General features: G+C 35.5%; 1 protein-coding gene across 1 annotated transcript in view; it reads right to left on the bottom strand.

Moving 5' to 3' along the window:
• The window catches only part of VWDE (von Willebrand factor D and EGF domains), a 102194-nt gene that overhangs the window by 24611 nt on the left and 61197 nt on the right, over nt 1–16386 (bottom strand). Inside the window, 9 exon segments of the mRNA XM_007944089.1 lie at nt 3853–3951; nt 4076–4174; nt 4176–4232; nt 8675–8733; nt 10740–10784; nt 10787–11697; nt 11846–12054; nt 14833–15103; nt 16288–16361. Of these exon segments, the coding sequence (XP_007942280.1) occupies nt 3853–3951; nt 4076–4174; nt 4176–4232; nt 8675–8733; nt 10740–10784; nt 10787–11697; nt 11846–12054; nt 14833–15103; nt 16288–16361 (1824 nt within the window).

Raw genomic sequence — 16386 nt, 5'->3', positions numbered from 1 at the left:
TCCAGATATAGATTAAGAAAAGGGTGTGACCATGAACACTCAGCTCAGGCTGTCCCAATCTTCTATAATCCATTAAGTGGAACATATCTGCATGGTCCAACAAACTTAGTTTCTAGGAAAATAGCAACAAAACCCTCCTCTTAAAGGCACTAGCTGTATAATTTGACAAACTCTACTAAATACAAAGAGGACTAGATATCCAAGAAGAGATATCTTGCTGGAAAATCATTATTACTTCTGGAAAAAGAATGTATATAATAGGGAAAGAAAGGAGCTCTGGTGGCATGGTGCCTAAGGCATTTGATTGCTGACCAGAAGGTTGGTGGTTCAAACCCAGCAGCTGCTCCATGGAAGGAAGACAGGGCAATCTATTTCCATAAAGATTTACTGCCTTGGAAACCCACTGGGGGTCACTATGAGTCAGAATTGACTTAATGGCAGCAAGTTTGGTTTTGGGTTTAACAGGGAAAGAGTGAATAATTCCATCTGAATCTCCTTTCTTGATTTTTCAGGAATAAACAACCCACCACTTCAAAATGTTAAAGGAAGAAATGCTCCTTTGCTACTTCAAGAAGTATTATGCAGAGTAATAGTTTCTAATCATTGTTGTTTTTGTTGCTAGGTGTCATGCAGTCAGTTCCTACTCATAGGTGCCCCCAGAACAAAATACTGCTCAGTACTGTGACATTCTCACAATCATAAGGATGATTGAAAAATCAGTATCTTTGAGTCCACTGTTGCAGTCACAGTGTCAAGCCATCTCATAGAAAGTCTTCCTCTTTTTTGCTGACATTGTACTTTACCAAGCATGATGTCCTACAGGGACTTGTCTCTCCTCATAACATGTCCAAATATTTGAGACAAAGTCTCACCATCCTCACTTCTAAGGAGCATTCAAGCTGTATTTCTTCCAAAACAGATTTTTTCATTCTTCTGGCAATCCACAGTGTATTCAATACTCTTTGCCAACACTATAATTCAAATACTTCAATTCTTCAGTCTTTCGTAGGCATTTGATGTGATTGAAAGTACTATGGTATTTTGAGGCCCTTAATCCTCAAAGAAGGAATTCTGGTGGTGTAGTGGTTAAGGTATTTGGTTGCTAACAAAAAGTCAGTGGTGTAAACCCACCAGACACACCATGGAAGAAAGATAAGACAGCCTGCTTCCGTAAAGATTTACAGCCTTGGAAATCTATTGTGGGTTGGAATCGACTAGATAGCAGTGAATTTGTTTTTGTTTTTGAGTCTTCAGAGTGACATCTTTGCTCTTCAACACTTTAAAGAGTTCTTGTGCACTAAATCTGCCCAATGCAATACATCATTTGATTTCTTGACTGTTTCCATGGGTGTTGATTGTGGACTCAAGTAAATGATATCCTTGACATCAATCTTTTTTTCATTTATCATGATGTTGTTTATTGGTCCAGTTTAGATGATTTTTGTTTTCTTTATGTTGAGGTGTAATCCATACTGTAGACTGTAGTCTTTGATCTTCATCAGTAAGTGCTTCAAGTCATCTTTACTTGCTGCAAGGAAAATTGTATCATCTGCATATTGCAGGTTGTCAATAAGTCATCCTCCAATCCTGAGGCTGTGTGCTTCTTCATATAAACCAGCTTCTCAGATTATTTGCTCAGCCTACAGACTGAATAAGTATTTTGGAAGGATACAACCCTGACACACACCTTTGTTGATTTTAAACCAATCCATATCACCTTGTTATGTTCAAATGACTGCCTCTTGGTCTATGTTCTGGTCCAACATGAGTACAATGAAATATTCTGAAATTCCCATTCTTTGCAATATTATTCATACTTCCTTATGATCCACACAATTGAATGCCTTTGCATAGTCAATAAAACCCAGGTAAACATCTTTCTGGTATTCTTTGCTTTCAGCCAAGATCCACATGACAGCAGCAAAGTTATCTCTTGTTCCATGTCCTCATCTGAATTTCTGGCTGTTCCCTGACTATGTACTGCTGCAACAGTTTTTTAAATTATCTTCAGCAAAATTTTACTTGCATGTGATATTAATTACATTGTTCAATAATTTCTGTATTCTGTTGGATAGCCTTTCTTTGGAATGGGCACAAATATCAATCTCTTCCTGTTGGTTGTCCAGGTAACTGTCTTCCAAATTTCTTGGAACAAAGTGAGTGAGTGTTGCATCTGCTTGTTGAAACATTTCAGTTGGCATTTCAGTAATTCATAGGGCTTTGTTTCTGGCCAATACCCTCACTAAAGCTTGGAATTCTTCCTTCAGTACCATCAGATCTTGATTACATGCTACCTCCTGAAATGGTTGAATGTCATCCAATTCTTTTTGGTAGAGTGACTGTGTATTCCTCCTTTCATCTTCTTTTGATGATTTCTGTGTCAGTGAACATTTTGCCCACAGAATCCTTCAATATTTGCAACTTGAGGTGTGAATTTTTCCTTCAGTTCTTTCAGCTTGAGATATGACAAGCATGTTCTTCCCTTTTGGTTTTCTAACTTCAGGTGTTGCATATTTCATTATAAAATATCCAGTGCCTAAGGCACTGGACTGGTAACCAGAAAGTTGGCAGCTCAAACCCACCAGCCACTCCTCGGTAGGAAGGTTGGGCAACCTACTTCCGTAGTGATACTGCCCCGAAAACCTAAGGAGGGGTCGCTATGAGTCAGAGATGACTCGATGGCACAAAACAACAACAAACAACATGTCTGCTCTAGCTGTCCTTTGAGATATTTTATCTAATGGACAATATTGGTCCATTTCAGCTCACTACCAGAAAAAAAAACAAAAAACAAATGCACTGCCATGGAGTTGGATCCAACTCATAGCAAACCCTCCTTGGGTTTCCGAGGGGGTATCACTATGGAAGTAGATTGCCCAACATTCCTTCCAAGGAGTGGCTCGTGTGTTTGAACTGTCAGCCTCCTGGTTAGCAGTCAAATGTCTTAGGCACTAGGCCACCAGAGCTCCTTCAGCTCACTAAGGCCTGGGATATTGATCTTTATGTGTTCCATTTCCTTTTTGACAACTTCCAATTTTCCTGGATTCATACTTCATACATTCTCTGTTCCAATTATTAATAGATATTTGCAGCTGTCCCTTTTCATTTTGAGTTGTCCACATAACCAAATGAAGGTTCCAAAAGCTCTACTCCACCCAAGTTATTAAGGTCAACTCTACTTTGCGGAGGCAACTCTTCCTCAGTCATATTTTGAGTGCTTTCCAACCTGAGGAAGCTAGGAGCTCTGGTGGCATAGTGCCTAAGGCATTTGACTGCCAACCAGAAGGCTGGCAGTTCAAATGCACCACCCACTCCTCAGAAGACTGGGCAATCTACTTCTGTAGAGATACTGCCTCGGAAACCTAAGGAGGAGTCACTATGAGTCAGAACTGACTCAATGGCAATGAGTTTGATGTTGGTTTTGTCCAACCTGAGGGACTCATCTTCCAGCACTATATTAGACAATGTTCCACTGCTGCCTTTCATAAGGTTTTCACTGGCCAATTTTTTCAGAATTCAGATTGCCAGGCCCTCCCTTCTTGTCTGTCTTAGTCTAGAAGCTCCACTGGAACCTGTCTATCATGAGTGACCCTGTTGATATTTGAAATAGCTGTGGCATAGTTTCCAGCAACATGCAAGCCACCACAGTACAACAAATTGAGAGATGAGTGGTGGGTTTCTAATAGAGAAAAACTTTTCTCAAGTTTATATATAGTTTTAAGTTATATAAATTTGAGAAAAGCTTTTCTCTATTAGCTGATATGCAGGTGGAAACCACAAGTAATATACCAGCAGCATGGAAAATGAAAAGATCTATTATGAAAGTATGAAAATAAATGAAAAGATACATACCTTTATAGTACATGAGTCATTTGCATGGAGACCACAAACTTGGTCATCATATATGACCATTATTTTGGGACTACTAAATCTATTGCCATCATCAGATACCTATAAAATGTAGTTGTATAAGAAAATTTATTCAAAATGTAGCCTCATAAATTTGTTTAATTTTAATTTATAAATATTCATTTAGTTTTTTTATATATGTAGTGTTTGGGGATTTTTTTTTAACCTTTACTTGCCACTTCACAGTTGCTTACTCACCCATCAGATCTATGGTATCAGACGGCTGGACATCAGTGGGCAACTGACCATCAACAGTTCTGTTATTTTTGAAAAAAAATATGGGCATAGATGGGTTCTCCAAGGACCCATTCCCTGCTGTTACCCTAAAGGTATAATGAGAAAACAATTCAGCTTGGTAAATTATGGAAATATTTTGCTAATGAATTATGTATAATAAAATTATGAATTTTTAAATATGTCTAATATAATAAGATATATAATGAGAAAATAAAAGTCACATTGATACTGAGTTTTACTCAGAATAATGAAAGACTTAAATAGTTACTTTACATAAATTGCTTCTTCTGACTCAAGGATTTCTTGAGGACTCAAATCAAAGAAGCTTCCCAATATTGGTCATATAGATTTGATCACAACATTATGACTTTTGAGTTACCCAGAATGATGAAGAAACAGAGTTCTTTTTTTGTCTGTTCATTAAGATTTTTTGAGTATCTACTATGCGCAGAGGATAGTTCAACAAAAAGAGACCACAAAGGAAAAGGCAGATATATAAAATATAATTTTATTATTGCTATAACAGATTCAAATAAGGTGCAATGGTTGAGAAAGAAAACATTAAGTCTAACTGGCAGAGTCAAGGAAAAGTTCATAATAAAATGATATTTCTATTACTAAAAATAAAAAGAAGTTTGCCATTTGGACCCTTGGAACAGACATAGACGGAATGTGATTCAATATGGCTGGAAGAAATAGAATATGAAAAGAGAAGCATGGATTTTAATAGAGCAGAAGCCAGAGGTTTAAGCCTGCAATTACCAAAGCCAGGACACTTTAACCAGCAAAATAAATATTGATAGCATTGAATGATAATCCATAAAAGGACATTAATTAAGCCATACTGATATAAATAAATAATTGAATAAATAGATTGGGGAGAAAGATCAGATCCTTCCTTTCAGCAGAATTGATAGATAAATAGATAAAGATAAAATTTCATATATGTAGGAAAAAATGGAAATAGAAAATCATCTTTATTGAGACACCACAGTGACACTTGTTGTAGGCAAAACTTATAGATCAGTGCTAAAATTAGCAGGCAACAATATGAGAACAAGTGTACATTTGCATAATCTAAAAGACCCCCCTACCAGATATTCATTAGTTACAAAGAGAGAAAGAGTTGCTTTAAAGGACAAACATGGAAGACACTTTAAGCAAATTATTAAAATGTGTATCATTAGTAATAAGATGTATCACACCATGTAGTACCTGAGAGGATGCTCTGAGAATGGTACACCTTCAGTTTATGGTCTTCTTGTTAAAAACTTATAACCTCATTTAATCATGAGCATTCATCAGGCAAACCCTAATTAAGGGACATTCTACAAACTAAATGGTCAGTATTCTTCACAAGTTCCAAGTACATGAATGATAAACAGGTCTGAGGAACTGCCATGGTTAAAAGGAGACTAAAGATATGTGACAATCAAATTCAATATGAAATCCTGGATAGGATCCAGAATAAAAAAAAAAAAAAGTAGTATTAACTGAACAGATGGCAAAATTGAATAGGATTGGAAGATTAGTTAATAGTATTGTATCAAGGTTAATTTTCTGGTATTAATTATTATGGATATGTAAAATGTTAAATTTAGGAGAAGCTAGATGAAAGGTAACTTTCAACTCTCTGTACTGTTTTTGCAACTTTCTGCAAGTCTAAAATTACTACAAAATAAAAACATTTAAAAAATTAGTCTTTCATACTACAGGAATTATGAGAGTTATGCATGATCCAAGAAACTACATTTTTAAGAACTCAATAACTATAGGAAATTGGAGTGCAAACTAGAATGGTGGGCAGAAATCCACTTATGTTGACTGGAAGCTAGGAAGGAAGGTTCTGGCTTACTGAGCAAATAAATACTTCATGCTATATTTCAAACAAACCAGATTCAAGGCTTTGGATAGGCCCCATTCAGTTGGAGTTGAGGATTCTGAAAGAATGCCAGATTAAATAGTTTTGAATGAAGGAATCAAAAGGTAGAAGAGCCTTTAAATCCCAGCATTATGGGACTATTTCCATTGACCATATATAGGTTTGGCAGACGATATTTTTACATATGTACTTGCATGTGCTATAAAAATATCCATGTGTATAGTAGAGCAAACAGGGGACAAAGTGATGAAAACTTAGCCACAACCAAACATGTTCAGGGAATGAATTGCTGGGCATGTGGCTCAGGATCATAGTCACAGGAGCCATCAAGGTAATTGGCATGACATAGTCCACAAAGATATTGTTCTATGTCCTACTTTGGTTAGGAGCAAATGGAGTCTTAAAAGCTTGAGAGTGGCCATCTAAGCTGCAACCATTGATCTCTTCCTGTCCGGAGCAAAGATGAGTGAAGAAAACAATCAGTCCAAGGGACTAATGGACCACATGGACTTCAGGGTCCATGACCCTGAGACACAAAAATTAGAGGCTGCCTGTTTACCACTGCCAACCACTCTGAAAGGAATCACAATAGAAGGTTCTGGACAAAATGGGAGAAAAATGTGGAACAAAACTCAATATAATAAAAATTTCCAAGCTTACTGGTCTGATGGAACCCCAGAAACTATACCCCTTAGTCACCCATCAAGCCTGGAACTGAACTCAACCCCATGGCTCAATGTTGAGCCAAACAATAGACAGTTCTATATGGTGAACAGTAACACCAGAGGTACGTATTCATTAGAACAATCAACATATGATATCAAAAGGGCATCATTTACCCAGGAATAAATCTCAAAAGCCAGGAATGGATAGAAAAGAAGGACAAATGAAAATGGAGGAAGAAGGAAGAATGCTGTTACATTGTGGAGACTGCATTCAATGTCATGAAACAGATCATGAATAAACAGTTGAATAGAAAACCAATTTCCTATATAAACTTTCACTCAAATTGCAACAAAAAGTTAAAAAAGTAAAAATAAAAAATAATTAAATTTCAGGAATTTAAACAACAATAAAACAGCATTGAGTTTGAGGTTAGGAGAGACTGATACAAAACTTTCAGCATAATATAAAATAAATACTAGTCTTGGTTTTGTTAAGAAAATGTATCTGTTTCTTTTCATAATGCTGTGTAGTGCATTAGAGAATGCTGTGTAGTGCTCCATAGTTATTTTCTATGTATCAAATGTTTGGAAGAGGGTAGTATGAGAAAAAATGTCACAGCATATAATATGTATGAAAGAACAAAATGCACCTTCTAAGAGAAGATAAATCTATAAATTTCTCTCTAGGTAAATCACGTAATTGTGGTGTGATGTCATATGATTCATTCTGCTAAGATCAATATAATATTCACTCTCTTGGGTAATATTGAAGTGAACCAAATTATATACATATATTTTTCTATTGTGTGCCAGAGTGATTCCCAGTATGGTGTTGTTATCTTCCATTATTTGATCTGATGTAATTATCCTCCAGTTTATGTGTTTAGTGTGGGATGTATCTTCAGTTACAGCCTTACAAGAGGGCATGACTGAAGTTACATCCACACTCATCACTTCATTGGGATTAAAATAGTTCATGGTTTATTTAGCCATTTAGAAAGGCTCTATCCTTATATATCTCTAAACAAGTATATTCTTTGTGAATAAATTTAAAAGAATAGTTGTTTTCCTGTAAATTCTCATAATCACATTTGGCTTCATTAGTTTAGATCAAAAATAAACATAATGTCAACTTATGATTTGTTGACAAATTATCAGCTTATTCATGCAAAATACTTTCTAAATCCAAAGAGCTCTGATTAAAATTCCATTTGAATAAAGGAAAGGAGATCATATGAACAGTTATCAAACATAAGATACAATTTAACATAAACCAAAACCAAACTCACTGCCATCAAGTTGGATCCAAGCCATAGCAACCCCTCCTTGGGTTTCCAAGGCGGTATCTCCACAGAAGTAGATTGTCCAGTCTTCCTTCCAAGGAGTGGCTAGTGGGTTTGAAAGGCCAGCCTTCTGGTTAGCAGTCAAATGCCTTAGGCACTGCACCACCAGAGCTTCCTATACCAATGTTCAAATTGAATGATCTTGGTTGTCTTTAGACCATAAGAAAGAAAAAAACACTAATTTATTTTTGTTTTATAATTTTCCTGTATTAAATTTAAAATTAAGGCAAATATAAGGAATAAGATTTATTAATCTTCATATTTTTGGTTTATAAAAGGGAAATATTCATAACTCTACACCTAAAATTTATTGCTGGGTGTCCTGGCTAACAAAGAAGGGTATCTACTCCTTGTGTTTTTGATTTCTAGGAAATATAGAAGTTTACATATCAAGCTTGATATTCTTTTAATTTCTTACTGTGACTTAAAATAGTGGACCAATACCTCAAAAAATATTTTAAAGACTTAAGAGAACATTATGGTTAACTAATTTAATAATTTTCCTGGTCAGATCTCTGTGAAATCCTGTTCATCCTTTAGGAATATGGTGCTAATTGATACACAAAATTAATCAAAGATAAAATTAATCTGAATGATTTACAAAATCTAATTTTTTACCAACTCCATAATTCACATACTTGCAGTTTAGTAACTTCACATTGAATTGAAGATGATTCTTTGAAACCTAGCCCAAAATCTTACTTAAATCCTATGAGTGTCACTAATATGTCATTACTTTTACTCAAGTCACACCCTTGCTTGAGTCACATCTTTTACCTCATAAGATATAAAGGAAAGAGAAGCAAACAGAGAGAAGAGGGACCTCAAAAATAATGAAAACAATATTTTGATATCAATAAAGGACAAGTATTAAGAAATTATTACTAGAATGGTCCACACCTTGGTTTTGTCATTTGGTTAGTGACATATAGATGAGTTGTAGGAGAAACAATTATGCAAAATATAATGTAGTTAGCAACATAATATATTTTTAAAATTTTAATCCCTAATGTAAATTTTAGCAATTTATGTTGTTGCCATTTTAGTATTTTGAGAAGTTTTGGTGTAAAGTGGAGCAGAAAAATGGGGCTATATATGACAGAAGAAGTAGAGTCAGATACATTTTCTTAAGGTAAGAAAAAAAGCAAGAAACATTTTTATTCATTTAACATTTCTTAATGAAACATATAGGAGCTCTGGTAGCGTAGTGCCTAAAGCACTTGACTGCTAACCAGAAGGCTGGCGGTTCAAACCCACCAATCACTCCTCGGAAGGAAGATTGGGCAATCCTACTTCCGTAGTGATACTGCCTCGGAAACCCAAGGAGGGGTCGCTGTGAGTCCGGGCCGACTCGAAGGCAAATAACAACAACAACAACAATGAAACATATAGGAGCTCTGGTAGTGTAGTGCCTAAAGCACTTGACTGCTAACCAGAAGGCTGGCAATTCAAACCCACGAACCACTCCTCGGAAGGAAGACTGGGCAATCTACTTCCATAGTGATTCTGCCTTGGAAACCCAATGAGCAGTCACTATGAGTCAGGTCTGACTCTACAGCACATAAAAACAAACAACAACAATGAAACATATACAAGAACAAATAATAAATGACAAAGAATAAAATACTTAATTCATTTTCATTTATTCAACTATAATTTTTCATCACCTACTACATAAGGGGGAGCTGTGGTAGCATAGTGCCTAAGGCACTTGACTGCTAACCAGAATGCTGGCAGTTCAAACCCACCAGCCACTCCTCGGAAGGAAGATGGGGCAATCTACTTCCGTAGTGATACTGCCTCGGAAACCCAAGGAAGGGTTGCTATGAGTCGGGTCCGACTCCACGGCACATAACAACAACAACAACAACTACATAAGGAGCTCTGGTGGCTAGTGCCTAAGGCATTTGATTGCTAACCAAAAGGCTGGCGGTTCAAATCCACCAGCCATTCTTCAGAAGGAAGACTGGGCAGTCTATTTCCGTAGTAATACTGCCTTGGAAACCCAAGGAGGTAGAGATACCACCTTGGAAACCCAAGAAGGGGTCGCTATGAATCGGAATCAACTCCACAGCAGTAGTTTGGGGTTATTGTTTTGTTTTGTTGTTGTTTACTATGTAATAGTCACTGCTCTGGTGCTGGTGAAACAGAACTGAACAAAAGACAAGATTCCCTGCCCTCCCGGAATTTGCATTCTAGCAGGGAGAGAGACAATAAACAAAAAAAATCAAACATCTGACTTGTTAGATAGTTTTAACTATTGTGAGTGGAAAGGACTCACTGAGATGACATTTGAATACTTACTGGAAAAAGATAAGAGAAAGAGCTATAGGGATATCCAGAGGAACAGTGGTCCAGGTAGAGAAGCCAGCATGTGCAAAAGTCCTGAGGTAAAGAGAATCAGGCCCTTTCAAGGAGCAACACAGAGGCCAAAGTGTCTGAGTAAAGTGAATGAGAGCAACAGTAAAAGGGGATGAGTTTAGAGATACATTGCATGCCACATAACACCCTTCCTTGTTCATAAGGATTTCAGTTTCTATGATAAATAACAAGTTTTGGAAAGCTATTAATTTACTAATCAATAAAGTTTTGGATTTTATTCCTTTATAATCTGAATAAATTTAGAAAGAAAAAAAAGAACAAAGTTATCATAATGAAATACTGCACAAAATATCAACATTTGAGAGTATTTGCTCACCATACACTTCATGCAATCATAGGAGCTAAAGCCTGGAGAACACGCACAGCCCATTCCATACTCTGCCCGTGGCCACTGCATAAATTGGAGCATTTTAATACCAAGAGAATGTCTTCAGTCAACTAGCCATGTTCTTCTGTATTGTATATTCCTTCTTCCAAAATTCTCTTTTCACATTCATTTTCTAAAAGGGCAACACCTGCTTCTGCCCATCCAAGATCATCTTTTAACTGTACATCCTTAGCACACATATCTGTAGCACTGTCTAATCTCTTGCCAAGTAAAGCAAGACAAAATCTTCCTATGCTGGAGTTGGCTAGAGTTTGCTGACAAAGTGCCAAGGAGTTGTGTTTAGTGAGTCCAGAAGGTGTGGGCCAAGGAACAAATTCTTGTTGGATATCATAAGCATGGTCCTCAGGAAAAAAATAGTCAAACTTTTCTAGGTCAGTTTGGCTGACACTTTGAAAAGCAAACAAAGGAAGAAACACATAAAAGTTTTGCCACTTCCATCTATTTTGTGGCTTCCACCTCATTTCTTGGATGTGGCTTCCCTGGTCCTGTGGGTATCTCCCATCGTCCAAAGTTGCTGTTGCCTCTTGTGTTTCATTCTCAGGATGTGTTTGTAAATTTAAGTCTAGTTTGATTAGGTTTACATGTTTTTTTTCTGGAGGAAAGGAATTCAAATTATTTTCTTCTTCAGATGTATACTTGCTCATACCTCTGAAAAGAGCTTTTGAATTAATATTTTCAGAGGTGACAACCAGTTCTGGTATCAAAGAAGAGAATCTCACATGGTCAATATCTTTGCAATCTGAAACAATTTCTGATTGAGAAACATTGTCCAGAAGATTAGAAGAAGGATGCACGGAAGCAGTGTCCACTGAATAGCTGCAATAGAATGTTTTTCCAGGCGATGTCAGAGCAATTGGCATTGTATCAAACATGCTTTTTCCTGGTAAAAGTCTTCCACATGGAAAACAGAAAGCAACAGTCATTTGGACAAGAACTTTTTCCCCAATATTGTTGTAAAAAAAATAGATAATTCATTTGCCACCCATTTTAAGTCTTTGATTAAATACAATCACTAATGAAAAGCAATTTATTTTCTTACCTCCATTCATTAATAAAAGTAACAAAACTATTAAACATTTTTATCAATTTCAATTCTGTTTTTATCATGAAATCATTTTCTGGATTTCCATCAAAGGTGCCACCAAGTCCCAACATGTTTCTGTAATCTGAACTCGGGGCCCTGATTGTTAAATTCATGCCCTTTTTACTAAGATCAGCATGGACAAATGCTCCAGAAGTAAACCAGATCTGAAATACAGAAATAGCCAACATGGAAGTAAAAGGTACTTCAACAATATTAAGTATACATTAATAAAACATTATAAATTAAGAAATATGAAAGAGACTAATTCATCTCTTTGATATAAAGAGAGAATAAAATACTGATTTTCCTGAGCTTATAAATTTTCTAGGACTCTATGTCAAAATAATGGATATTTGCATTTTGCTAGCTTGACATTTAATCTCTATGTTCAACCTTCTTTGAATATATTGTTCACTACTCTATTCTTTAATTTTAACAAATATGAAATATTTTACCCAATTAAAATAATTATACTCTTGGGGGTACTGTTTACCAAGTAATGTGTTTTATAATGATTTAATATAGAACTAGACTGTGTTGTAGTTGTTTGGTGCCATCAGGTTGGTTCAACTCATAGTGACCCTATATACAACAGAACGAAATACTGTAGGTTGCTGCACCATCCTCACAATTGTTGCTATGTTTGAGCCCATTGTTGCGGCCTCTCATTGAAGGTCATCCTCTTTTTCGCTGACTCTCTACTTTACCAAGCATGATGTCCTTCTCCAGGGACTGGTCCCTTCTGATAACATGTTCAACATACTGACAGTCTATACATTTGAAAATACAATTGCAGAAAGTCAAAATCCCTGTGGCAAATCAGCATTTTCTTGCTGCCAATGGACAAATAGAAGCAGAAGCCAAATTATGACCAGAAGATTGGTGAATGTGGAATCAGAACAAGGGAGCTTGTTGGATGATCCTAACAGCCTCTGTCTTCTAGCATACACCTCATCCACTACAGGACCCTAGCCTCCTCTTGACCAGGGACTTGGACTGGCCTGTAGGAAAACTCCTCCAAAAACCACTGAAGATTGACGACCTGTGTTTGCTCCTCAGACACTCTAATTTTTCTTTTCTTTTTTTTAATAAAAATAGTGCTGTTTTCTTTTTTATAAACACATCATGTGTTTATCACAGAAAATTTATTTTTACAGCAAACAAACAAATAAACTTTACATTCCTACTCAACCTGAAGTAGCTATTGTTAAGATCTTGATGCAAATCCTTCAAAAACCTCTCCAATGTTTCATAAATATCTTTGTCTGACAATAAATACACACCTACTCCATCATTTTAATGACTAAAAAGGATTTTATTATGTGACCTATCATTATGTATAGGGTTTAGTTCAACACTTTTATTGATCACTCGTTAACTGTAACTTTTTCCTCTTACAAGGAGAGATGCAATGCACATATATGAGTTTATACACATCATTCATTATTTCTTACAATAAATTACCAGAAGTAAGATTTTTTGGTAAAATGACATGCATAGTCACTCTCTATCTCTTTACCTCTATGTTGTTGTTATGTGCCATCGAGTCGGCCCCAACTCATAGCGACCCCTCCTTGGGTTTCCGAGGCAGTATCACTACAGAAGTAGGATTGCCCAACCTTCCTTCTGAGGAGTGGCTGGTGGGTTTGAACCGCCAACCTTCTGGTTAGTCAAGTCCTTAAGCACTATGCTACCAGAGCTCCTCTTTACCTCTATAAACACACTCTATTCCACAATACTGTCTGGGAAGGCTAACAATTCCTGTTCTTGACTGTGTTATATGAAATATTTATAACCCTTCACTGTCACCAAAACTGAGAGTTAGAATTTTGATAAATTCTAGTGAGATTTTAGGTTGAAATATCAGCATTGTTTTGATCTACATTCTTTGATTACTTATGAGATTGAATAAGTCTCACATTTTTTTAGTTATTTGTATTTTGGGGCATAATTGCCAGTTTTATTTCTTTTGTGAATTCGCCATTTATATTATTTGCTCATTTTTCTTGGAGTGCTGATTTATATATTAGCTATGTGTAATGGTGTTTTCTATATTGATCATTTGCTTTGTATGTTGCAAATATTTTCCCAATTTTTGATTTGCATTTTGTTTATGATCAGATTTTTACAGAATATGCATTCACATATATAATGTTATCTTTAAAAATTCTTGCTCACCTCAATATTATAAACATATTCACCTCCACTTTTCTAGTACTTTCATTTACTTTTAAATTTTATTCATCTGGAATTTACATTTCTGGAAGATAATATGGATATGAATAATTAGCTCACAGATATGAAATACCATCTTTAAAAAATATTAGTGAGTACATACAGTCTTGGGTCTATTTCTGGACTTTCCATTCTTTATTTTTCAAATTGATTGGCTATTCTTGAGTATTTATTATTAATTGTGTTTCATTTCTATTGTACTATGTATTAGACAGGATCAAAATAATTTTTATGAATAATACACCAAGTTTTCGTATTAAAATCTTAAATAAGGCAGTTCAGTTTTTTACCAAGTTTAACTATGTTGTATCTGTTTGTGTGTGGTAGGTGAAAATATAGATATATTTCTAAGATCAGACTTAAGTCTAAATACCATTTTCTTAAAAAAACTATTAAAAAAATAATAGATACTAATTTAAAAGAAGGGAGCTCTGGTAGCATAGTGGCTAAGGCACTTGACTGCTAACCAGAAGGCTGGTGGTTCAAACCCACCAGCCACTCCTCGGAAGGAAGGTTGGGCAATCCTACTTCTGTAGTGATACTGCCTCGGAAACCCAAGGAGGGGTTGCTATGAGACAGGGCCGACTCGACAGCAAATAACAAACAAAACAAAACAAAATTTAAAAGAATTGAATGGCCATTCAGATTTTAATTTTTACTGTAGAGAAAAAGGAGAAATATTTTTAATAGTAAAGAATCATATATACTGTGACTTTTCTTCCTAAGTAAGCTTCACTTATCTTGATATTGCTGGTTATATCTTGCCTTTTTACAAATAAATATGGCTATGATGAATGTAGATGGCCATTTCACATACCAAAAGTAACAACGTCACCTCCTTCCTTGGCAACAAATTCACAGTTACATAATATAGGATAGTGAAGGCTTCCACAGTCCCATTGACGTACATGGACTTCAAAATCACAAGACATTCTCTTATAGAACACAAATATCCCAGTCTTGAAATTATCATAATCTCTATCATTAACAAAAGTCATTTGCAGTAAGAACAGGTATAAATATCACAATAATAACCTTTCAACCAAAAATATTTATTGTTAAATATATTCATAGGCATTTAATATATTTTGATGGAATAATGAAATGTCTAAATTTCCAGTAGCTTTCCGTATTACAAGCATTGATTTGTATGGAACTAAAAAAAACAAAGTGGTGATAAACACCTAAATCTCTACCACTGCTCTTTCCCTTCATTTCCTTGTCTCCTCAAAGAGGGCAGGCTTGCTGAAGGCTCTTCTCCTTGTGTGCTCATGGCTATCTCCCTCACCTTCTTTAAGTCTTTGCTCAAATGTCATCGCATTCTGGTTTTCTCTAACAACTCTATTTTAACATAGCTTGCAACCCTTAATTCTACCCCTGCTTTAGTTTTCATCATAGCACATATCTTCATCAGATATTTATTAATCATTTTTATATCTCTCTTCACCTATTGAATGGTAAAGTCAGAAAATACTTGTTTTATTCATGCCATACCCCAGAACTTACTACATGGTTTGCCACTTTGTTGCTGCACAATTAATCTTCTTGAATTGAATTGCATTAAACAAATCTCCATGTCCCTTGGTGGAGCAAATGGTTAATTCTCTCAGTTACTAACCAAAAAGAGGTTTGTGCACACTTCAGAAGGAACATCTACTGATCTACTTCTGAAAAATTGGTTACTGAGAACTTTATGGAGCACAGTCTACTCTGACACACATGGTGTTGCCAGGAGTCAGGATGGACTCAACATAGCAACTAGAAGGGTTTGTTGATGTTGTTTAACTAATTCTAATGTGTTAGCTTACTCTTTTTGCCTAAACCTTAAAGCTTATTTTAATGTCATATAAAAATGTAACTCAATAAATATCTTTAAAGCAAATAATCTATTCGTTATTAAAAATAAATAAAAGGTCAAAGATGATCATCTACTTTTGCAATAATTTTCATTTTTATAAATACAGTCTCATAAATCTCAAGCCAAAAACTTGTATACACACAAATTAGTATTTGAAAACAAGCCAGCGATATCCATACATACCTTCACTTTGTGATTTTTTAGTGAAATAGAATAAAAAATAATAAAATAGTATGGTGTTCAAAACAAAACAATGACAAAAACCAAAACAAAATCTACTAAAAGAAAACTTTCAGAAAATTACCTGCCATCAAATGTAATTACATGAGGATCAGTAAATGAACAGCAGTAAACAGTTGGGACATCCTTCACTCTGATCTTAAAAGCAAAGCAATTTTAACTA

Source organism: Orycteropus afer, unplaced genomic scaffold (assembly GCF_000298275.1).
Source record: "Orycteropus afer afer isolate SDZICR_OR568_19922 unplaced genomic scaffold, OryAfe1.0 scaffold00119, whole genome shotgun sequence".
Classification (NCBI taxonomy): domain Eukaryota; kingdom Metazoa; phylum Chordata; class Mammalia; order Tubulidentata; family Orycteropodidae; genus Orycteropus; species Orycteropus afer.
This window is presented reverse-complemented; position numbering and strand designations above follow the sequence as displayed.